A 24,084-nucleotide genomic window follows, 5' to 3' on the forward strand; every position below is an offset into this window, starting at 1 on the left:
AATATAGGTAATAAATTTACCTACATTATAACGACCCTCAAGCATTTAGAACAGAGCCTGACATGTATAAACCCACTGCCGTCGAGTCGATTCCGACTCATAGCTCTATATATTGGCGTTGGTTGAATAAAACAAAAATTAATAGTGGGAATATTTTTAAAGTTAAAAAAAAAATTCCCATGTAATTTGGATCCTTAATTTGGGATGTTTTTATTGACCGGTTATATTTACTGAATGTTGATGTTGTCGTCGGAGGTTAATGGAAAAAAAAAAAAAAAAAAAAGGGACCTCCCAGGGGATGAAAGAGATTTGCACATATTTCTCTGCATTGGAATAGTTCTTATCTAGTGGCACCTGTGTTGTGGTTAGGTGCCGTCCAGTTGGTTCCAAGTCGTAGCAATGCTGTGTACAACTGAACGAAACACCGCCCAGTCCTGCATCATCCTAACAATCATTGCCATGTTTGAGCCCACTGTTGCAGCCATTGTGTTACTCCATTTCATTGAGGGTCTGTCTTTTTTTTTTGCTGACCCTCTGCTTCACTATGACAACGTGTATAGTCACTGTTTAAGCTGTTAAAAAAAGGTATTTCCAGGGAATAGGTCATTGGTTTTATAGAATTCTATCATGAGATCTCTGGGATCGTTTTTATCACCAAGGCCATATTTTTCAACTACTGAACCTTCGTTTCCAACTTCTGTGTTCCAATCACCAGTAATTATAATGCCTCTTGAATGCGTGTTTGATCAATTTCAGACTGCAGAAGTTGGTAAAAACGTTTGATTTCTCCATCTTTGACATTAGTGTATGGTGCATTAGTTTGAATCATAGTCGTATTAATTAGTCTTCCGTGTTGGCAGGTGGATGTTATCGTCTCACTGACAGCATTGTATTTCAGCACAGATCTTAAAATGTTCTTTTTGCCAATGGATGTGTCGCCAGTCCTCTTCATTTTGTCATTCCTGGCATGGTAGACCATATGACTGTCTGATTCAAAATGGCCAATACCAGTCCATTTCAGCTCATTAATGCCTAGGGTATCTATCTTCATGTGTTCCTTTTCATTTTTGACAACTTCCAGTTTTCCCAGATTCATACTTCATACCTGTACCATGGCACCTATATCATGTCCTAATTTTAGATTATGTTGTATTTAAACATAACTTTTTAAATAAGAGTCATATTAAACGTTTTTTTAATGCAGTGAATTTTCGTGGTTTCCATGTCTTTTCTGAACTTCAGTGCTTTCGCAAGGGGATTGTATCCTAGTGGAATGCATATGAATAGAGTAAGGTTTCCCATAGCATGCTACTCTTGGAGCCTACTTATTGCCCAGGAGGAGTAATAGACAGACTTTGTCTTTGTTCCATGGTATGATTATACTTGAGGATATTAGACAAGATGGTAGTGTCTGTGTTAAAGCACGAAGATGAAAATAGTAAAAGTGGTGGTAGTAGTAGTTAGCAAATAGCACTAAGTACTTAATGAATATAATCCCAATTTACTCTAAACCTCTGTGGTCGAAGAAATTATCTGTCACCAAAGGTTTGTAAAAGAAATTGTATGTATTTAACACTCAGACATACAGTAGAAATTCTTAATGTTATTTATAGCTTCACCTTAATACAAGCAGTTATTTGTGTGGCCGTATAGAGTGATATTTTAGTTTATTTTGACCTCTTTGTCCAGAATGCTGGACATAAGAAGTCAGTAGTCAAATGAGACTCATTAGTAAACATAATCTGTTTTAAGACTGCGTATTTGTTTTCAGGGAAATAAGTCATCTTTCTTCTTTGCTTGATTCTTAGGATCCCTTAGATTCCACAAAATCAGTTATTGTAATTCGTTCTCTGGTGGAGGATGGTGTGGCAGAAAGAGGTGGAGAGCTTTTACCTGGAGATCGCTTAGTCTCAGTCAATGAATACTGTTTGGACAACGCCCGGCTTGCTGAAGCTGTGGAAATACTGAAAGCCGTACCACCAGGGACTGTCCGCCTTGGCATCTGTAAGCCTTTGGTGGTAAGTGTTGAATTTTATTTATAAAGGAAACCCTAACAATGTAATAATTAAGAATACAAATTTTGGAGACATGTACACCTGGCCTTGAATCCCTGTTCTCCTGCTTACTATCTATGTGAACTTGGTCAAGTTTCTGAATTTCCCTGACTTAGAAAATCAGAAAAAAATAATATCTATCTCATAGGATTTTGAGGATTAAAGAAGATTATATTCATTAAGTACTTAGTGCTATTTGCTAACTACTACTACCACCACTTTTACTATTTTCATCTTCGTGCTTTAACACAGACACTACCATCTTGTCTTATTCCTTATGATGTAAGTTAAACCTACACATTTTAGCATCATCTGGAGATGATATGAGAAGGCATAGTAAGTTGAAATCATTTAACCGTATCATTTTAAGTGCACGAGATTTTAACATGCTTTTCTTACCAGCAAAACACCTTGTAATTTCTAGCATCTGGATCACCTATATGAAGTTGTTTTGAAGTTGTCCTATACTGGACAACTTAATCTTCTGTAGTGGAATAGATTATTATTCTGACTGAAGGCCATATTATAGTTATGAGGCTGTTGAGATTACCCAATGTAAAAAAGACTTGATGATGATAACTGTCCGATAATATTAAAATAATATTGAGATTTTACTATATACCAGTCAGTATTTTTTTAAACACTTTAGTAAGCATTTTAATCCTCACAGAAAAGGTATGCATTTTATTATTCTCATTATAGATGGATCAGTCAAGGCACAGAAAGTCGGGCAACTTATCCGAGATCATATAACTAGTAAGGGGCAGAGTTGTAATATGAATCCAGCAGGGTGGCTTCTGACCCTGTGCTCCTAGCCACGATGCTATCTATTTCTGTTTTAATCTGTTTTGACTTGTTCAGGTTGTGTGCAGCATGTCTGAGATAGAGAGCATGGTATAGTAGACTGCTGCCTGGATTTCAGGAAACCTGGCTCATGTTCCTTGTTTTGCTATGAGTTACCCAAAGAGTTTCAGAGTTAAAGATACGTAATGTACATAAGAATTCCTGGTGAGATGGTTAAAATGCTCTTTCTCAGGTCCCGTCATTATAGATTCTGATTTAGCGATTTTGATATGGTATTCAGGAATCTGGCTCTTCCGGTCACCTATGTAATTCTGATGCAGAATTTTGCACTTTGAGAAACGTTTTTTTTTATACTAGCAATTTGATCATTAGGTGTGCAACTTTAGTTTTCTAAGCCCATTTTTTCATTTCTGAGAAGACTGAGCAAGACTAGAGAACTCCTAAGATCTTTCCTAGCTGTAGAATTCTTTTATTCTACGAAATGTATTAGCATACTAAAATGTTCACTTACTATAGGTGGATATACATATATCTATATCTATATCTATATCTATATCTATATCTATATCTATATCTATATCTATATCTATATCTATATCTATATCTATATCTATATCTATATCTATATGTACGTATGTATATATAAACCAGTTACTGTCTAGTCAATTTCATTTCATGGTAACCCCATGTGTGTCACAGTAGACTTGTGCTCCACAGGGCTTTTTGTTTAGTTTTAGTTTTTATTGGGGAAAATAACATAACAAAACATTCGCTAATTCAACAATTTCTACATGTATAATTGGCGTTGATTATGTTTTTCATGTAGTACAGTCATTATACTTTTCTGAATTATTCTACCACCATTGACATAAACTCAGTGTCCTCTAAGCAAAAACTCTCTCTTACTTCCCTTCAGTAACCACTAATAATTTTTGGTCTCTATATATTTGCTTATTTCATATAAGTGAGATCACATAGTGTTTGTCTTTTTTTTTTCTTAACTGTGCTTTAGATGAAGGTTTACAGAGCAAATTAGTTTCCTATTGAATAGCTTAGGTACAAATTGTTCAATGACATTGGTTACACTGTGTCTGTCCTTTTGTGAATGACTTATTTCACACAGCATGATGTTTTCAAGGCCACCCATGTTGTGTCATACATCAGGACTTCATTTCTTTTTATGGCGAAGTAGTATTCCATTGTCTGTATATACCGTATTTTGCTTATCCATTAATCTGTTGATGGACATTTCAATTGTTCCTACCCTTTGGCTATTGTGAAGAGTGCTGTATTTTCACAATTGGTGTACAGGTTTTTATTTGCACTCCTGCTTTCGCTTATTTTGGGTATATACCTAGGATTGGGATTTTTAGGGTTTTCAGTGGCTCTTAGGGTTTTCAATTTCCTTTCTTCCCTGGTGCCTCTAAAGTGGACTTGAACCTCCAATCTTTTAGTTAGCAGCCAAGCTCAGTTAGCAGTCAAGCTGAACGAAAGTTCTTTTTTTAATTTTATTTATTTTGTGAGTATTGAGAATATGCACAGCAAAACATACACTAATTCAACAGTTTCTACATGTGCAATTACTAAGGCAAGTTCTTGATTCAAGAGTTGAGTTGTTATTGCATGTTTGGTGTTTTGATATTATTATACCCAAAAGAGATGCTGAGTTTGATTTTTGAATGCATTAAGGAGGAGAAAACTATTGATATTTTTTTTGAGTGCCTCATCTTATTATTTTGGTCGTTGCAGGAACTTTCTCTAGATTTTTTATGATGATTATTTGCTTGATTATTTGCATTGATGGAGAAGCCCTCAACTTATTTGTATTGTGTGGGACATAAACGACATGACCCGTACCTTGAAGCAGCTTTAAGCAGTTTAAAAAATTGGACTCAGTGCCAACAGGGTGTGGATTCTTGTACTACTTCTGGCAGAGACAGAGCTATGGAAACCTCAAGAGCCTGGAGCATTATTCTGAGAGTGTTTTGGAATGAAATAATTGTGGGGTGGAACTTTGCCCAGGCTTCCCTCAGTGAGTCCAAGGCTGCCAGTATCCTTGGGAGTGGGAGGCCAGTAAAGGGACTGAGAGAAATGTCACTATGAAGATTTTTTACCACTAAGTAATTCTTTCTTCAACATCTGGGTTCTTTTATCAAGAGTGTTTATTACCTGTAAATAGTCATGCAAGAAACCAGGCATAGATCTTCTTTGATATCTCTTTCTTCTCTTGCTCTTCCTTTCTCTCTGTCTCTTTCTTGGTGCAGTTGGTGGCCACTTATGTAATCAAGTCTTTCTTGAACATTTACTCAGAGTCCATAGGAGAAATGGAGGTAGAGAGTGTGAACAAGATGAACCAATGTCAGGTTGGGGAGGAAAGATCATGAATATATAATAAAATGAATATATAATAGGAGGATAAAATTATTTTTATTAAGTCTTATATAGATGGTTAACATTTTCATAGGGAGCCCTGGTGGTACAACAGTTAAAAGCTTGTCTGGTAACCAAAAGATTGTCGGTTCAAGCCTACCTAGCAGCTCCACGGTAGAAGGACCTGGCTGTCTGCTCCTAATAAAGGTTACAGCCTAGAAAACCCTATGGGGCAGCTCAACTCTGCCCCATGTGGTCGCCATGAGTAGAAATCGACTCTATGACATCCACCAACATTTTCATACTAATCAAGAATGTGATTTATCTTCTCTTTTGTACAAACTCAGATCTGAAAATTGAGTAAACTAACTTTAAAATCTGTGTTATACATTGAGGACTAGCAGTGCAGAGCTGGCCATGGAGCTCTTCACCTAGATGGTTGTGGGATTTTACCTGTTTCTTCCATTCATTGGCTACATATCCTTGCGCCAGTCATTTAACCTCACCAACTCCCATCTTCCTTGTCTATAACATGGGTATTACAGGGCAAGGTGGCTGAGAAAACAAGCTTTAGAGCCAGACAGCCAGGGTTCAAATTTTGTATTTGTAACTGACTAGTTATGTAATACTGGACAATTTCATGTGCTTCCATTTCCTCATTTGTAGAATAGTTTTAATAAGAGTACATACTTCTTAGAGTTATTGTGAGGATTGAATGAATTAATAATTTAAAGTACTTGAGCCTATGCTTGATAACATAGATTGCACTATATGTGTTTGCTATTTTCATACAAGTAAAATATTTTGATCTCAGGATTGTCGTGAAGATGAAAGTGAGATAAAGTGTTTAATATAGATTACGGCACATAGCAAGGACTTCATACTATACTGTAGCCTGGAACTGAATTTGAGCTTGATCTACCACAGTGGTTGCACCTGTTCTGATCAAGAGTGACTATACTGTACCAATGTGAAATATTTTGAACAACACCCCTGTATAAGTTTATAATATCTTAATATTGTTTGTTCCGAGTAAGGTGATTTTTTTTCTTTTAAGGAATACTTAAAAGAAGTTTGAGAAGCTCTGGCCTGTATATGACTTTCTTTCTAATTACTAAAGAAACGTTTGTCCCAATGAGACAATTTGCACAAATTCTCTTGTGTATTTGTGCTTAATGTCAAGATGAGAAGAGAGTTAGAAGCTAAAGTCTTCTCTTGCTTATAAAAGTCTTTTCTCTTTCAGGAAGATGATAAACAGGAAGAAAGTAGATGTATTTTACATTCAAGCAATAATGAAGACAAGCCTGAACTTTCAGGAACAATTCATGATACAAATTCATCTTTAATACTTGAAGCACCCAAGGTATTTAGTAAATTTATTTGCCTTTTGGATGATTTGCTTTGAGCTAAAGTTTCTATAAAGAAGACAAAAGTTTGTCTCCACTGCCTTGACTAAATAGTTAAAAACTTAATAATCCCCCCCTTTTATTTTTTTTAAATGGAACCTTTCACTCCTGCATCACAGCATCTCCATAAATGACACAGATGAGATGTAAGGCATTTTCAAAGAAAAAGTATACCTACCTTTCACTAATATAGTCCTCAAAATTTTAGGGGACAACAGATTTTTGAAACTAGGCCTGTATTTAAAATCTCTAGAAAATGAAACTATACTGAAGAATTTAATATTGAATACTATCTAAAGGTAAGAGTTATTTAGCAAAACCCTACTTCGTGCTTTAATTTTAGAAAGCACATTTGGAAGCATTTCCTTTTTATTCTTAACATAAATTGTGTTTATGTTGCTCTTTGCAGTTGGAGTATGGTTTTGCTTTACTTAATAACAATTGTCCTGGTAATATTTTTTTTGTATAATGTGTTGACAGTGTCTCAAGTTGATATGTATTCCTATAATATCCCTTACACTTTTTTACTATAGACATTTTTGTTGAAATTCCAGAACTGTATGATATGTTCACATATATCCTATAACCACAATTAGTTTGCAATAACCAGGTTGCAGTATTGGGTATACTGTATTAATTTTAAAAGCTTGACCACAGTGATATTTAGCTGCTAGTAAGGAAGCAATGAGGAGGAATAGATTCATTCGAAGGATTTACTGGGTAGCACAAATGGTTAAGCGCTTGACTACTAGCCGAAAGGGGGCAGTTCGAACCCACCCAGAAGCACCACAGAAGACAATCTGTTTCCGAAAGGTCACAACCTTGAAAACCCTATGGAGCAGTTCTATAGTCTGCACACATGGGGTCACCATGAGCCAGAATCAACTGGATGGCAACTAAAAGCAACAACAATACTTAATGAATAGGACTTAAAATAGAAAATGTCATTGATTTCTTAGAAGGGTGTAGGCGTTATAGTGCCCAGGATCCAGAGGTTCCCTAGGGTTAGGTCAAGGGCTGAGGAGATCCATGTGTTCATCAAAACCCAGAACTCAAAAAAGCTTCTGCACACGTATGATTATTTAATTTCAGTTATAGGTATTTGCTGTTCTGATTAGTAAAATATAATTCATTTAAAAAACACTGTACTCATTCCTTTTGTAACATAATTTCCATCTCAGATAAAAAATATATTTCTATTACGTGAGTATATTATATGCAAGTTCTTATACTCAAAGAAAGCCGGGACACAGCTTTCTATATCTTCAGTTTATAGAGAATGTTTTTAGAACTTTCAAATAGTTGTAATTTCTATGGAGTTACTTAAGCTCGAAAACCCTGACCTTTTAAGTTTTTGCTTTCTTAAGTAATAGTATGACATGCACCTGTATTTATGTACTTTATATATTAGACGCGTGAGTTAAATATTCAGTGTAGCAGTTTAACAAAATTCCTCTTGCCGATGGAGAATTTTCAGATGTTTAATGTATAATGAGCCTGTTAGAATAATCATTTACCTTGCCAAGGGCAGTTTCTGCCTGATTTTCCTGCTTGCCCATTTCCTGAGTTGATGATTATGTGGAAGTGAGCTTACATTTCTTCTTGTCTTTAATGGAAAGCTGTTTACATTAAACATCATTGGCGTATAAGGTTAGCACATTGCAGTATGTCAGTGTTTTAATTTTCCAGTTAATGTGTATATTGCAGCTTTAAGACGGGTGTAGTTTAAAATATTTGTTTTGTTTTTGTAACTTTTATTTACAGGAATTTAGAGATGAACCATATTTTAAAGAAGAACTCGTGGATGAACCATTTCCAGATTTGGGAAAGTCTTTCCAGTCCCAACAGAAAGAGATCGACAACAGCAAGGAGACTTGGGAGATGCATGAAATTATGTCTTCTAGGTTGCAGGAAATGGGTGAAGAAAGAGAAATGCTTGTTGATGAAGAATATGAGCTATATCAAGATCGTTTGCAGTCCATGGAGTTGTATTCCTCATCTCAGCTTCAAGAGGCCACTCCTGCTTCCTCCATGGAGGAACATCACTTTGGGACGCAGTGGTCACCTGATAATGAACCACCTGAGCCTCAAGAAGGAAGATCTATGATGAGTTTATATGGCCAGGAGACACAACAGTATGGCTATAGCACTGAAAACATGGTAAGCGATTCTAACAGGCCTCCCACACCCTTCCTACCCTTCCCTCCCTACCTGCAAGCTATGTAACCTTCAAAAACAAAAAAAATTTTATGAGTCTTTTCATAATTAGTTTTTTGAAGATGTACCGTAGAGTATGTAGCATAGGCATGGACCCTTGGTGAGAATAAGCTGCTATTTTCTGTGATATTATACAATTTCTCCTTGGAGTCAGTGAATTGCAGTTGCCTTGCTTTTTTAGGGATTTTTTTTTCTCCTAATTACTCATTTCCAGAAAAAGTCCTTTTGACTTTTGTGATTTTTTTTTTTTTTAAATTTCCTCAGGAAGACACAGCTGTACATTTTGAACAGTGTGTATGTCATGGAAAATTAAGGCAAAATTGATTTAATTAAAAATACAATGTTCTTTATATCTTGGTGTTATACACACAATTCTGTGTATTATAGGTAAAAACGTACTACATCCTAAAAAATTATACTGGAGATACTGTCTATTTACAATGTGGCAGGAAAGCATTATATTAGGTTTGCCATTTCTAAACCACCAATAAAATTTATTCCTTATAAAATTATAGTCAACCAGTCATTAATTGGAATCTTTCATTAGGAACATTTTTTAAGATTTTGTTTTTGTTTTTCTTTGTTTGTTTTCTGCCCTGAATTAACTTTCAGGCAAATGAAAAGAAACTGTTTTATAAGGAAGTTTTTGGGAAAAAGGCAGCTTAGCAATATGCTCAGGTGTAGTATGGTGCTCCCTGTGCTGAGGCTGGCAACGTCCCTGTAGTGATATGCCTTCATTTGCCTTCTCATAGGACAGATAGAGGTGGCTTCTTTCTTTGTCTCCCTCAGACCTTCTCTTCCTTTCTCCCTTCTGCAAATATTTGGGCCCCTCTGCTGTGCAAGGCACTATGGTAGATGCATTTAAAAGACCCCAGAGGATTCCCCATGATGGAGGGCTCTGGGCAGCCTACCAGAGAACAGATGTTTTGGGAATATGTGAATAGTGCCTGGATGTGGGAAGAGCTGATGCAGAATGCCTGGTTTGCTGGGGTTGACATTTGTGCTTTATATCTGCCAGTCTCACTCCTGTATCTGTAAATGCTCAAACCCAAACAGAATATTCAGTTATATGGGTCAAATTGGAATTATATATTATAAAATATTCATAAATACTTGATTGTGTGGCTGTTTTCCTCTATAAAAAATTGTTTTTCTACTTACCAAAATATAAGGCAACCTGAAATATGGGTGCATTTTAGTATACAAACTTTCAGAGATGCAAATGAAACAGTCATATATATATATATATATACATATATATACTTTTTAAAAATATATATATATATTATTTTATAAATTTAGTCAAACATTCGTATTTTAAAATCTGTAAGGAGTCCTGGTGGTGTACTGGTTAAGAGCAATTTTTTGCCTATTCACACATTTAATTATATAATTTTATTCAAATTCTTTCAATGCATATTTAGTGCCAGTGTCTACATTATCACTGGAATCACTTTTTGATCATTTTACACAGCTCTCCAAATACTTCATCTTCATTTCCATATAGATTGTTTGAGATATAGCAATTTTTGAATCCATGCTGTCACTCAGAATTTTATCCTGATCTCAAGTACTCATTTGCATAACATTAATTTTTTTAAATCCCTTTGTAAGGTTAACCCTTTGAGTCAATTCATTGTTTGATAAAGTGCTTTTTAAAAGACTTGTTTATAATAACATGCAATGCTTGCAATTTGAAGGATGTACATCCTAATTAATCTGTGTTAAGTTTCTTAGCTTCCTTCCTTGTATTTTTCATTACTGAGTTTTTGAGATTACTGATTTTTTGAGATAACCATACTGGCATTGATTGTTTCAGTCCTAATGTGTCTTGCTTAAATAGTATTTTTTTTTTTTAAAATAATTATATATTCTTGCCTTTTCTACCTTCTCCTTTACTCCACAATGGCGACAGTTACACACACTTGGTCACACATGATCAGGATGGGCTTGAATCATTATTTACCCTCCTTTCATTACTAATAGAGGAGTCCCTGGGTGGTGCAAATGGTTAAGTGCTCGACTACTAACCAAAAGGTTGGCAGTTCAAACCCACCCGGTGGCGCCTTGGAAGACGAGCCTCCCGATCTGCTTCTGAAAGGTCATGGCCTTGAAAACCCTGTGGAGCAGTTACTCTGCACACATGAGGTTGCTGTGAGTTGGAATCAACTCAGTGGCAACTAATAACAGCAACATTATTGATGGACTCCTGTAAGAGTAACTTATTATCCAATATTATAATGGATTTTAAAAACACATTCTAATGCCTTACAAATATGGAGCTCCCAAAACATTTCTATTTACAGGGTGCCCTACAAAAGGATAGAGAAACATTATCACTTCTGTCTTTGTTGTAAGCTATTTTCAACTACAGATACAGCTACACATGTGGAGTACGAATAGTACTCAACTACTTCAGAGTTTCTCTACCACCCTCATACCCGATTTTAAAGAGTGAAGCCGTGAACTTTTATAGATCTGATTCTTTTGGCCTGCGGATTATTTTCCTGGGAATAATTGTATTTTCTTCTCTATTTAGAAAAAAAAAAAAAGATTCATTTTTCTGCAGCTCTAACCTGTCATACCCACTATGTTGAAATCCTAGACTCAGGTATCAATTCTCTTGTTCTTCAGTTTCATGACTGCCATTACCTTTTTCTTAATGTCAGAAAGGTCCAAAAATTATTGTAGAATTTTTTCTTAAGTGCTTCCTGTTGTGTGCCATTGAGTCAGTTCCGACTCATAGGGGCCCTAAAGGACAGGGTAGAACTGCCCGGTAGGGTTTCCCAGGCTGTACTCTTTATGAGAACAGGTTGCCAGGTCTTTCTCCTGTGGAGCCGCTGTTGGGTTCACACTGCCGACCTTTTGGTTAGCAGCTGAGTGCTTAACCACTGTGTCACCAGGGCTGCTTTCTGTTAAAGTACTCAGTGTCTATCATTTCCGCCATATTCCCCTCTCAAAGAAAAAGTTCTCCTCGCTTATTTTATTCAAGACAGGGAAGTATTTCTATCTTCTTTCTTATCCCTATTTAATATTTGAGTTAAATCGTATGTTCTCCAGATTCCGTTTAAGTATCTGATAGAGGTACAGACTTAGCTATATTCATAGCCTATTTGGAAAAAGCTAGCAATGTTTAGTTCATGAGAGGTCCTTCTCTTACCATTGAAGTTCGAACAATAAAACTTTATGAAAAAATGTGAAACATTGTAAAAGATGTAATTCGCATTTTTGTTTTGAACAACTTTAATTTGTAACAGTGGAGAATAGCATAGTGTTATTCACCTTAAGTGAATTTTGGTATATCCATATTGTGACTGTAATGTTTAAATTATACTAATAAAAACTTTTAAAATATAATGAAACACTTAAGTGAGAATTGTGTGTGTGTGTGTATGTATATATATATATACATACACACATAGTATCTTTGAAATACCATTAAAAGATATCTGTGTAAGGGAAGACAAGAAGAAAGTGCAGTAAGTCATCCACAGTGCTTATCTGAAGGTTTTAGGCTTGCGTGACTAGGCGTTCACTAGACAGATAGTACAAAGGAAGGCATGGCTTATAGATATAAAAATTCAGTGTGTGGTTTAGGGTCAGCAGTTATTTAAAGTGTAGACATCAGAGCCACATGACCCAGGCGGTAGTGTGCATCGACAGTTGGCCTTGCTCGACCTGCTACATTTTTTATTCCTCTACCTTGGTAAATATTTCAATTTACTTAATATTTATAAGTCAGGTTCTTTACAAAAATCTAGTATTTGAAAAAACTAAATTTTACTAGCCTGTACCCTTGCAGGTATTCAGTTTCCAGCATTTGTTACTACTTACCACAGTAGAAACCGTCACTTGAGAAAGCCTGTTGGCAGAGCCAGTTTTCCACTATTGCTATTATCTGGTTTGAACGACATTGCATTTTCACTACTAATGCATTTCTATTTTTCTTCCTCTCAAGATGAAAGAAAATTTTGGCATTGATTCCCTACCCTCCATAACTTCAACTGAAGGCAGCAGTCAACGAGGCAGATTTAATGATCTGGGAAATCTTAATTCATTAACTGAAAGCAGTCTGGATTCAGGTTTGTGGTGTTTTGTTTCCCATAAACAGAACTTACATTATCTTGCAGTCCTTCAGTTTTATTTTTGCATGTAATGAATTTCACAATCACATTTTCATTTGTTCTGATGTTTTGAATTTAACTCTGCTTGTTAACTAATCTACTTCGGAATACCTGGAAGAATAAAGATGGCTTGTTTTTTTTTTTTTGTATTTCACCTTAGAACTTTCAGATTCTATTTTCTGAGAGGGATATATTTTCTCTGCCTCATTTTGCGTTTTATTAACATATGGATGGAAACTAAAACTAGTATCTTACACTAAAACCTGAAATAAATCTCTAATGCTATTAAGTGATATTGTTAGCTCATTGAATGGGGCTGTTAAATATTAATAAAGACAGGCATATTTTAAACATTTATGAAACATTTTTATAGTCATATATTACAGTCGATTTTGGTACATTAATAACTTAGTTTCCATTAAAGAATTCTAAAAGTATAGTGCCTCTCCCTGCCAACCCCCACCCAGTATTGATTCTTATATATCCCTGAAAGCTTGACTTTAAAAAATAATTTTCCTTCATCCAACATTGAAATAGCAAATGTCGTTACAATATTAACATCCCTAGGTGAGAGTGTTAAATTCTTTCATAGCACTGGGATTTATGGAGCCATTGTTCAGGATTTATGCTGTCCTTCACCTGTTATGACTGCTTATAGGAAAAGCCATTCTCTGTGGGCATTTCTTGTGTTGTATGGTGATATGTTGAAAGGGGGGAGAGAGAACTATAGAAAGTGATATAGCAATTTGATGTGAGTTCAGAATTCTTTTAAGTAAAATCTGAAGAATGGAATCATTAATGGTAAAGATTGACGGTTTCTATTAGATAATAACACTTATGGGTCCCTGGAGTTCAAAACAGTGCATGGATAGTTGAGTTTGAATGTCTAAGATTAGATGAATCTATCCAGTTTTTCATGATGCATGGCAGATTTTGACTTTCCAACACTCCTGGTATAGTGAATGTCCATGTGTTTGTGTTTATTTATACATGTTTTTGTTTTTAATTCATTACATTTCTATAGTTTCCCAACATGCTAAATACTTGAAGAAGGCTTCTGTACAAGTGAATGAATGAATGAATAGACTATATCTGTTAGATTACCGTTGATACTTCATAGCATGGTTTTCTTAATCTCAGCACAATTTTTGACCCAATACTTCTTTGGTATGGGGGGCTGACCTGTGCGTTGTAGGATGTTTAGCAGTATTCTTGGCGTCTAATCTTAGGTGCCAGTATTACTCCTTTTCCATGTCACGACAATCGAAAATATCTCCAGACATTGCTAAATGTTCCCTAGGGGCAAAATCACTACTAGTTTACAGCCACTGCTTTATAGCATCAGGATTGAAGGGAATAGATTAAATATATGGGTAAGTGTTGGCAGGGATGGGCAGTGGAGTTCGGAAAAAAACGGAGAAAGGGATATTCTCATTGGATGATCTATGTGAGCCTTGCTCTGTATATTGTCTAAGTGACTCCAAAGTTACTTCCTCTGCCTTCCTGATGTCTTCTTTGTGAGGTCCTGGGAATTTATTCTTAGACATTATAGTTTTTGGAATTATGCTAAACTTTCATATCTTAAACCTGTCCTCAGTAGAAAAACATTCAAAACAATTTGCTTTTAGGGAAATGTCTCGCGAGCTCCAGAATATGTGGCAGGCATGAGTAGATTATTGCCAACCATGGATGGTGGGCTAAAAATTATTGATACAGATTTCAGGAAAATACATATTGAGTTAATTCTACTCCGAATTTCATTTTGCTTTTTAGATCCTTGTCCAGCAAAAAAAAAAGGCCAGACTTTATTTCAGTTCCATGTCCCTTTCTGTAATAAGCAGTTAACAAGCTGTGTCAGCAAGCATGCTCCCAGTCTTCTCAAAGGGCCAAGTGTTCCCTAAGGCCTCTTTCATATCTGTATTTCTCGGATCACCTTATTAGTAACAGATATGCTTGATCAGATTTATATATAGAAAAATTAATTTAAAAATTATTTTTTTTATAATTTTTATTGTGCTTTAAGTGAAACTCCACAAATCCGGTCAGTCTCTTACACAAAAACCCATATACACCTTGCTACACACTCCCAATTACTCTCCCCACAAATGAGACAGCCCACTCCCTCCCTCCACTCTCTCTTTTCATGGCCATTTCGCCAGCTTCTAACCCCGCCTACCCTCTCATCTCCCCTCCAGGGAGGAGATGCCAACATAGTCTCAAGTGTCCACCTGATGGAAGAAGCTCACTCCTCAGCAGCATCCCCTTCCAACCCATTGTCCAGTCCAATCCCTGTCTGAAGAGCTGGGTTCGGGAATGGTTCCTGTCTTGGGCCAACAGAAGGTCTGGGGGCCATGACCACCAGGGTCCTTCTAGTCTCAGTCAGACTGTTAAGTCTGGTCTTATGAGAATTTGGGGTCTGCATCCCACTGCTCTCCTGCTCCCTCAGGGGTTCTCTGTTGTGTTCCCTGTCAGGGCAGTCATCGGTTGTAGCCAGGCACCATCTAGTTCTTCTGGTCTGAGGTTGGTATAGTCTCTGGTACATGTGGCCCTTTCTGTCTCTTGTGGTCGTAATTACCTTGTGTCCTTGATGTTCTTCATTCTCCTTTGATCCGGGTGGGTTGAGACCAATTGATGCATCTTAGATGGCTGCTTGCTAGCATTTAAGACCCCACACGCCACTCTTCAAAGTGGAATGCAGAGTGTTTTCTTAATAGATTTTACTATGCCAATTGACTTAGATGTCCCCTGAAACCATGGTCCCCAGACCCCTGCCCCTGCTACGCTGGCCTTCGAAGCATTGAGTTTCTTCAGGAAACTCCTTTGCTTTTGGTTTAGTCCAATTGTGCTGACCTCCCCTGTACTGTGTGCTGTTTTCACTTCACCTAAATTAGTTCTTATCTACTATCTAATTAGTGAATGCCCCTCTCCCACCCCTCCTCCCTTCCCCCTCCCATAACCATGAAAGAATATTTTCTTCTCTGTTTAAACTATTTCTCAAGTTCCTATAATAGTGGTCTTATAAAATATTTATCCTTTTGCAACTGACTAATTTCTCTCAGCATAATGCCTTCCAGGTTCCTCCATGCTATGAAATGTTTCACAGATTCCTCACTGTTCTTTATCGATGTGTAGTGTTCCGTTATGTGAATATACCATAATTTATTTATCCATTCATCCATTGATGGGCACCTTGGTTGCTTCCATCACAGTGCTGCAATGAACATGGGTGTACATATATCTGTTCATGTAAAGGCTCTAATTTCTCCAGGATATATTCCAAGGAGTGGGATTTCTGGGTCATATGGTAGTTCTATTTCTAGCTTTTTAAGGAAGCGCCAAATTGATTTCCAAAGTGATTGTGCCATTTTACATTCCCACCAGCAGTGTGTAAGTGTTCCAGTCTCTCCACAGCCTCTCCAACATTTATTCTTTTGTGTTTTTTTGGATTAATGCCAGCCTTGTTGGAGTGAGATGAAATCTCATTGTAGTTTTGATCTGCATTTCTCTAATGGCTAATGATCATGAACATTTCCTCATATATCTGTTAGCTACCTGAGTGTATTCTTTAGTGAAGTGTCTATTCATATCTTTTGCCCATTTTTAAATTGGATTATTTGTCTTTTTGCAGTTGAGTTTTCGCAGTATCGTGTAGATTTTAGAGATCAGGCACTGATCAGAGATGTCGTAGCTAAAACTTTTTCCCAGTCTGTAGGTAGTCTTTTTACTCTTTTGGTGAAGTCTTTAGATGAGCATAGGTGTTTGATTTTTAGGAGCTCCCAGTTATCTAGTTTTTCTTCTACGTTCTTTATAATGTTTTGTATACTGTTTATGCCATGTATTAGGGCTCCTAAAGTTGTCCCTATTTTTTCTTCCATCATCTTTATCGTTTTAGGTTTTATATTTAGGTCTTTGATCCATTTTGAGTTAGTTTTTGTGCATGGGGTGAGGTATGGGTCTTGTTTCATTTTTTTGCAGATGGATATCCAGTTATGCCAGCACCATTTGATAAAAAGACCTTTTTTTCCCCATTTAAGTGTTTTAGAGTCTTTGTCAAATATCAACTGCTCATATGTGGATGGATTTATGTCTGGATTCTCAATTCTGTCCCATTGGTCCATGTATCTGTTGTTGTACCAGTACCAGGCTATTTTGACTACTGTGGCGGTGTAATAGGTTCTAAAATCAGGTAAAGTAAGGCCTCCCACTTTGTTGTTCTTTTTCAGTAATGCCTTATTTATCTGGGGCCTCTTTCCCTTTCATATGAAGTTGGTGATTTGTTTCTCCATCTCATTAAAGAATGTCCTTGGGATTTGGATCGGAATTGCATTAAATGTATAGATCACTTTTGGTAGAATACACATTTTTATAATGTTAAGTCTTCCTATCCACGAGCAAGGTATGTTCTTCCACTTATGTCAGTCTCTTTTGGTTTCTTGCAGAAGAGTACTGTAGTTTTCTTTGTATAGATCTTTTACATCTCTGGTGAGATTTATTCCTAAGTATTTTATCTTCTTGGGGGCTACTGTAAATGGCATTGATTTGGTGATTTCCTCTTCGATGTTCTTTTTGTTGGTGTAGAGGAATCCAACTGATTTTTGTATGTTTATCTTGTATCCTGATACTCTGCTGAACTCTTCTATCAGTTTCAGTAGTTTTCTGGAGGATTCCTTAGGGTTTTCTGTGTATAACATCACATCATCTGCAAATAGAGATACTTCTTCCTTGCCAATCTGGATGCCCTTTATTTCTTTATCTAGCCTAACTGCTCTGGCTAGGACTTCCAGCACAATGTTGAATAAGAGTGGTGATAAAGGGCATCCTTGTCTTGTTCTCGATCTCAGTGGGAATGTTTTCAGGCTCTCTCCATTTAGGGTGATGTTGGCTGTTGGCTTTGTATAAATGCCCTTTATTATGTTGAGAAATTTTCCTTCCAATCCTGTTTTGCTGAGAGTTTTTATCATGGATGAGTGTTGAATTTTGTCAAATGCCTTTTCTGCATCAATTGATAAAATCATATGATTTTTGTCTTTTGTTTTATTTATGTGATGGATTCCATTAATTGTTTTTCTAATGTCGAACCATCCCTGCATACCTGGTATGAATCCCACTTGGTCATGGTGGATTATTTTTTTGATATGTTGTTGAAGTCTATTGGCTAGAATTTTGTTGAGGATTTTTGCATCTACATTCATGAGGGATATAGGTCTATAATTTTCTTTTCTTGTGGTGTCTTTACCTGGTTTTGGTATCAGGGATATGGTGGCTTCAGAGAATGAGTTTGGTAGTATTCCGTCCTTTTCTATGCTCTGAAATACCTTTAGTAGTAGTGGTGTTAACTTTTCTCTGAAAGTTTGGTAGAACTCTGCAGTGAAGCCGTCCGGACCAGGGTTTATTTTTGTTGGGAGTTTTTTGATTACCTTTTCAATCTCTTCTTTTGTTGTGGGTCTATTTAGTTGTTCTACCTCTATTTGTGTTAGCTTAGGTAGGTAGTGTGTTTCTAGAAATTCATCCACTTCTAGGTTTTCAAATTTGTTTGAGTATAGTTTTTCATAGTAATCTGATATGATTCTTTTAATTTCAGTTGGGTCTGTTGTAATATCGCCCATCTCATTTCTTATTCGGGTTATTTGCTTCCTCTCCTGCCTTTCTTTTGTCAGTTTGGCCAGTGGTTTATCAATTTTGTTGATTTTTTCAAAAAACAAGCTTTTGGTCTTGTTAATTCTTTCAATTGTTTTCCTGTTTTCGATTTCATTTAGTTCAGCTCTAATTTTTATTATTTGTTTTCTTCTGGTGCCTGTGGGTTTCTTTTGTTGCTCTCTTTCTATTCTTTCAAGTTGTAGGGATAATTATTTGATTTTGACCCTTTGTTGTTTTTGGATGTGTGCATTTATTGATATAAATTGGCCTCTGAGCACTGCTTTTGCTATGTCCCAATGGTTCTTATAGGAAGTATTTTCATTTTCATTGGATTCTCTGAATTTCTTTATTCCATCCTTAATGTCTTCTATAATTCAGTCTTTTTTGAGCAGAGTATTGTTCAGTTTCCAAGTGTTTGGTTTCTTTTCCCTGCTTTTCCTGTTATTGATTTCCACTTTTATGGCCTTGTGGTCAGAGAAGATGCTTTGTAATATTTCAGTGTTTTGGATTCTGCTAAGGCTTGCTTTATGACTTAATATGTGGTCTATTCTAGAGAATGTTCCATGTGCACTAGAAAAGAACGTATACTTGGTTGCTGTTGGGTGGAGCATTCTGCGTATGTCCACGAGATCAGGTTGGTTGATTGTGGCATTTAGATCTTTTCGTGTCTTTATTGAGCTTCTTTCTAGATGTCCTGTCCTTCACCAAAAGTGGTGTGTTGAAGTCTCCTACTATTATTGTGGAGTTGTGTATCTCACTTTTCAATGCTGATAGAATTTGTTTTATGTATCTTGCAGCCTTGTCATTAGGTGCATAAATATTTAATATGGTTGTATCTTCTTGGTGTATTGTCCCTTTAATCACTATATAGTGTCCTTCCGTATCCTTTCTGATGGATTTAACCGTAAAGTCTATTTTGTCAGAAATTAATATTGCCACTTCTGCTCTTTTTTGATTGTTGTTTGCTGGGTATATTTGTTTCCATCCTTTGAGTTTTAGTTTGTTTGTGTCTCTAAGTCTAAGGTGTGTCTCTTGTAGGCAGCATATAGACGGATTTTGTTTTTTAATCCATTTTGCCTCTCTCTGTCTCTTTATTGGTTCATTTAGCCTATTTACATTCAGGGTAATTATGGATAGGTATGAATTTAGTGCTCTCATTTTGATGTCTTTTTTGGTGTGTTGACAGTTTCTTTTTCCCACTTGATTTTATGTGGTAAGTAGATTTTCTTTATATATTGTGCTTTCCTCATATTTGCTGTTGTTGATTTTGTTTCTGCTGAGTCTGTACTTTTCCCTGGTATTTTATTTTGATGAGTAGGATAGTTTGTCTCCTTTGTGGTTACCTTATTATTTACCCCTATTTTTCTAAATTTAAAACTAACTTTTATTTCTTTGTATCGCCGTATCTTCCTCTCCATATGGAAGGTGTATGATTACATTTCTTAGTCCCTCTTTATTATTTTAATGTTGTGTTCTTTTATAGAATAACATCGCTGTTACCCTGTTTTGGGCTTTTTTTGTTTTGCTTTTTTTGAATTTCCCTATCTGGGTTGACTTCTGGTTGCTCTGCCCAGTCTTGGGTTGATACCTGATATTATTGATTTTCTAACCAAAGAACTCCCTTTAGTATTTCTTGTAGTTTTGGTTTGGTTTTTACGAATTCCCTCAACTCGTGTTTATCTGGAAATGTCTTAATTTCACCTTCATATCTAAGAGACAGTTTTGATGGATATATGATTCTTGGCAGGCAATTTTTTCCTTCAATTTTTAAAATATGTCATCCCATTGCCTTCTTGCCTGCATGGTTTCTCCCAAGTAGTCCGAGCTTATTCTTATTGGGTCTCCTTCGTAGGTGACTTTTCCTTTATCCCTCGCTGCTCTTATAATTCTCTCTTTATCTTTGGTTTTGGCGAGTTTGATTATAATACGTCTTGGTGACTTTCTTTTAACATGTATCTTATGTGGAGTTTGATGAGCATCTTGGATAGATATCTTCTCATCTTTCACAATATCAGGGAAGTTATCTGCCAACAAATCTTCAACAATTTCCTCTGTATTTCCTGTTATCCCTCCCTGTTCTGATGCTCCAGTCACTCGTAGGTTATTTCTCTTGATAGAGTCCCGCATGATTCTTAAGGTTTCTTCATTTTTTTTAATTATTTTATCTGATTTTTCTTCAAATGTATTAGTGCCAAGTGATTTATCTTCGAGTTCAGAAATTCTAACTTCTACTTGCTCAAACCTGCTCCTCTGACTTTCTGTTGAGTTATCTAATTCTGTAATTTTATTGTTAATGTTCTGAATTTCTGATTGCTGTCTGTCTATGGATTTTTCCAGCTTATTAATCTTTTCATTATGTTCCTGAATAATCTTTCTAATTTCTTCAGTTGCTTTATCTGTGCTTTTCTTGGCTTGTTCTGTGTATTGCCTCATTTCCTTCCTGATGTCTTAAAGGGTTCGGTATATTAAACTTTTGTATTCTGCATCTGGTAATTCCAGGAATGCACTTTCATCTGGAAGATCCCTGGATTCTTTGTTTTGAGAGCCTGTTGAGGTGATCATGGTCTGTTTCTTTATGTGACTTGATATTGACTGTTGTCTCTGAGCCAGCTATAAGTTATTGTATTGGTTTATGCTTGCTTACTGTGTCGTAGCTGCTTGCTTTGTTTGTCTTGGTATACCCCTATGGGTTTCTTGAGTGAGCTAGCTTGATTATTTTCGCCTTTGGAGCTCTGGTGTCCTGTCCCCAGCTGGCTAGAGCTGTTATCAGGTATATCAGTCTAGGAGTCCATTCAGTTTTCTTGTATGAATTCAGCTCAGGTTTCCAGGTATCTGATCATCAAGTGTGTGGTACAGGCTCTGTCCTACAGTCTTAGAGGGGGAGGGGTGATTGGTGTATATACTGGTATCTGATTGCAGCAGGGGGTCACGCTTTGAACAAGGTAGGGGGCTGAGAACTGATCCCCAAGTGTCTCTGAAGAAAACGTGTCTCTGTAGAAAACGTGTCTCTGTTCCCTAGAGTGTGCTGGTGTGTGGGTTCTGCAGAGGGACCATGGGCACCCAGAGTTTTTGGTTGTAAGGACTGGGAGGTACCAGTTATCTTTGGACCCCTGTCACGGGTGGCTGGGTAACCTGAGTGGAGCTACCAGTCCTTAGGTCCCTGATGTGGTTAGGTGAGGACCTTGTTTATTAGGCAAAGCAATGTCAAACGTCAAACACCCACATCTCCACCACACAGCTGAAATGGTTGGAGTTTGCCAAAGAGGGCTTATTCTCCCGAAATAGGCCCACACAGGTCCATGCAGAAGGGAAAGGTGCTTAAGGTCCACGGATGGTTTATGCCTGGACAGAAGCCGCTTCTGTCCTGAGATCCCCTGCTTAATGGAGCTAGCAACTTATATTTTCCCCCCCAGTTGCAATTTTTTTCCTTCCTCAAGGCTGGGAGGATGGCTCTAGGTGCTCACCTGGGTCTAGCTCAGGCTCAGAAATTCAGCCACTGAAGCTGGCTTGGGGGTGAGGGGTGGGGGGTGGGGGGGGTGCGGTAAAATATACACAAGTACTTAGCTTTTGCCGAGAGCGCCTTGTTCCTCAGGTTCCGGAGGTGTGAGTAGGCTGTGCAGCTGGTTGCTTCTCCCTGAGGAAACTGCGGCCGAGGGCTAGTACCAGCCCACCGCCGCCACCTCCACTCCTCCGGGAATGGTGCCTGAGGGCTCCCCGAGATTCAGGTCTGGTAACTCCTCTCCGCTTCTCAACAGTCTCTTCCTCCCCCTGTCCCTCAGTTCGTTGTCTAAGCTTGCCTTTGGTGCTCAGGGCTTCTAGCTTGTCACAAATATACTTGGTTCACTTGTTTTTTTTTGGTCTTTGTTGTAAAGAGGGCTCGCCGGAAGCGTCTGTCTATTCTGCCATCTTGGGTCTGCCTCCTCTTAAAATTATTTTTGAGAACTAATGTGTAGAGAGCTATTCTTGATCCTATATTTAATTCAGAATTGTATATCACCCTCAAGGCGCTTGTACTTTATGTGGATCACTAAACTAAATCTATATTGTCAGGTGCTTTTGAATCAATTCTGACTCCTAGCAACCCCTGCGTACAACAGAACGAATCAATGCCAGGTCCTGCGCAGTCCTCACAATCATTGCTATGTTTGAGCCCATTTTTTCACATGTATCTGACGTGACTGAAAATGTCATGGCTTGGTCAGTCTCACCTTAGTCCTCAAAGTGACATCTTTGGTTTTCAACACTTATAAAGGTCTTTTGCAACAGATTTGCCCAATGCAATAGGTTGTTTGATATCTTGACTGCTGCTTTCATGGGCATTGAGTATGACCACACGTGTCTCTCAGTGTGTAGCACTGTGGTGGCTTGTGTGTTGCTGTGACACTGGCAGCTTTGCCACTGGTATTTCAAATACCGGCAAGGTCACCCTTGGTGGACAGGTTTCAGTGGAGCTTCCAGACTAAGACAGGCTAGGAAGATGGACCTGGCAGTCTACTTCTGAAAAAATTGGCCAGTGAAAACCTAATGAATAGCAGTGTAACATTGTCTGATATAGTGCCGGAAGGTGAGCCCCTCAGTTTGGAAGGTACTCAAGATACAACGGGGGGAGAGCCGCCTTCTCAAAGATGAGTCAACTAAACCTACAAATTAGCATAATTAATAATATAAGGCATATATGATAAATTCTAAATGAGTATTACATTAAAAAAATTTTTTTTATTGTGCCTTAAGTGAAAGTTTACAAATCAAGTTAGTCTCTCACACAAAAACTTATATACACCTTGCTACGTACTCCCAATTGCTCTCCCCCTAATGAGCCAGCCCACTCCCTCCCTCCACTCTCTCTTTTCATGTCCATTTTGCCAGCTTCTAACCCCCTCTACGCTTTCATCTCCCCTCCAGGGAGGAGATGCCAGCACAGTCTCAAGTGTCCACCTGATGGAAGAAGCTTACTCCTCACCAGCATCCCTCTCCAACCCATTGTCCAGTCCAATCCCTGTCTGAAGATTTGGCTTTGGGAATGATTCCTGTCATGGGCCAATAGAAGGTCTGGGGGCCATGACCACTGGGGTCCTTCTAGTCTCAGTCAGACCATTAAGTCTGGTCTTTTTACAAGTAATTTGGTGCCTGTATCCCACTGCTCTCCTGCTCCCTCAGGGGTTCTCTGTTGTGTTCCCTGTCAGGGCAGTCATCAGTTGTAGCCGGGCACCATCTAGCTCTTTTGGTCTCAGGCTGATATAGTCTCTGGTTTATGTGGCCCTTTCTGTCTCTTGTGGTCGTAATTACCTTGTGTCCTTGGTGTCCTTCTGAGTAGTACATTTACTGTTACAGGATTTTAGAAGTAGGAGAGACAGAAAGTATGTTCCCAGTCTTCCATGAATTGTGCTGCCAGTGAACCTTGGACCACTTTCTGTCATCGTACCTAGAAGTTATGTGCGCGTACTCATTTGTGTATCTGCTTCTTACTATACA

General features: G+C 37.5%; 1 protein-coding gene across 2 annotated transcripts in view; it reads left to right on the plus strand.

Annotated features, from left to right (window-relative positions):
• Window positions 1-24,084, plus strand: part of PATJ (PATJ crumbs cell polarity complex component) — a 415,355-nt gene that overhangs the window by 112,209 nt on the left and 279,062 nt on the right. For both annotated transcript variants that reach the window (XM_010591221.3, XM_010591223.3), the window contains exons 18-21: window positions 1,809-2,018; window positions 6,472-6,591; window positions 8,399-8,794; window positions 12,810-12,933. In XM_010591221.3, coding sequence (XP_010589523.1) covers window positions 1,809-2,018; window positions 6,472-6,591; window positions 8,399-8,794; window positions 12,810-12,933 — 850 coding nt within the window. The remainder of the gene's footprint in view (window positions 1-1,808; window positions 2,019-6,471; window positions 6,592-8,398; window positions 8,795-12,809; window positions 12,934-24,084) is intronic.

Source organism: Loxodonta africana, chromosome 3 (assembly GCF_030014295.1).
Source record: "Loxodonta africana isolate mLoxAfr1 chromosome 3, mLoxAfr1.hap2, whole genome shotgun sequence".
Lineage (NCBI taxonomy): Eukaryota > Metazoa > Chordata > Mammalia > Proboscidea > Elephantidae > Loxodonta > Loxodonta africana.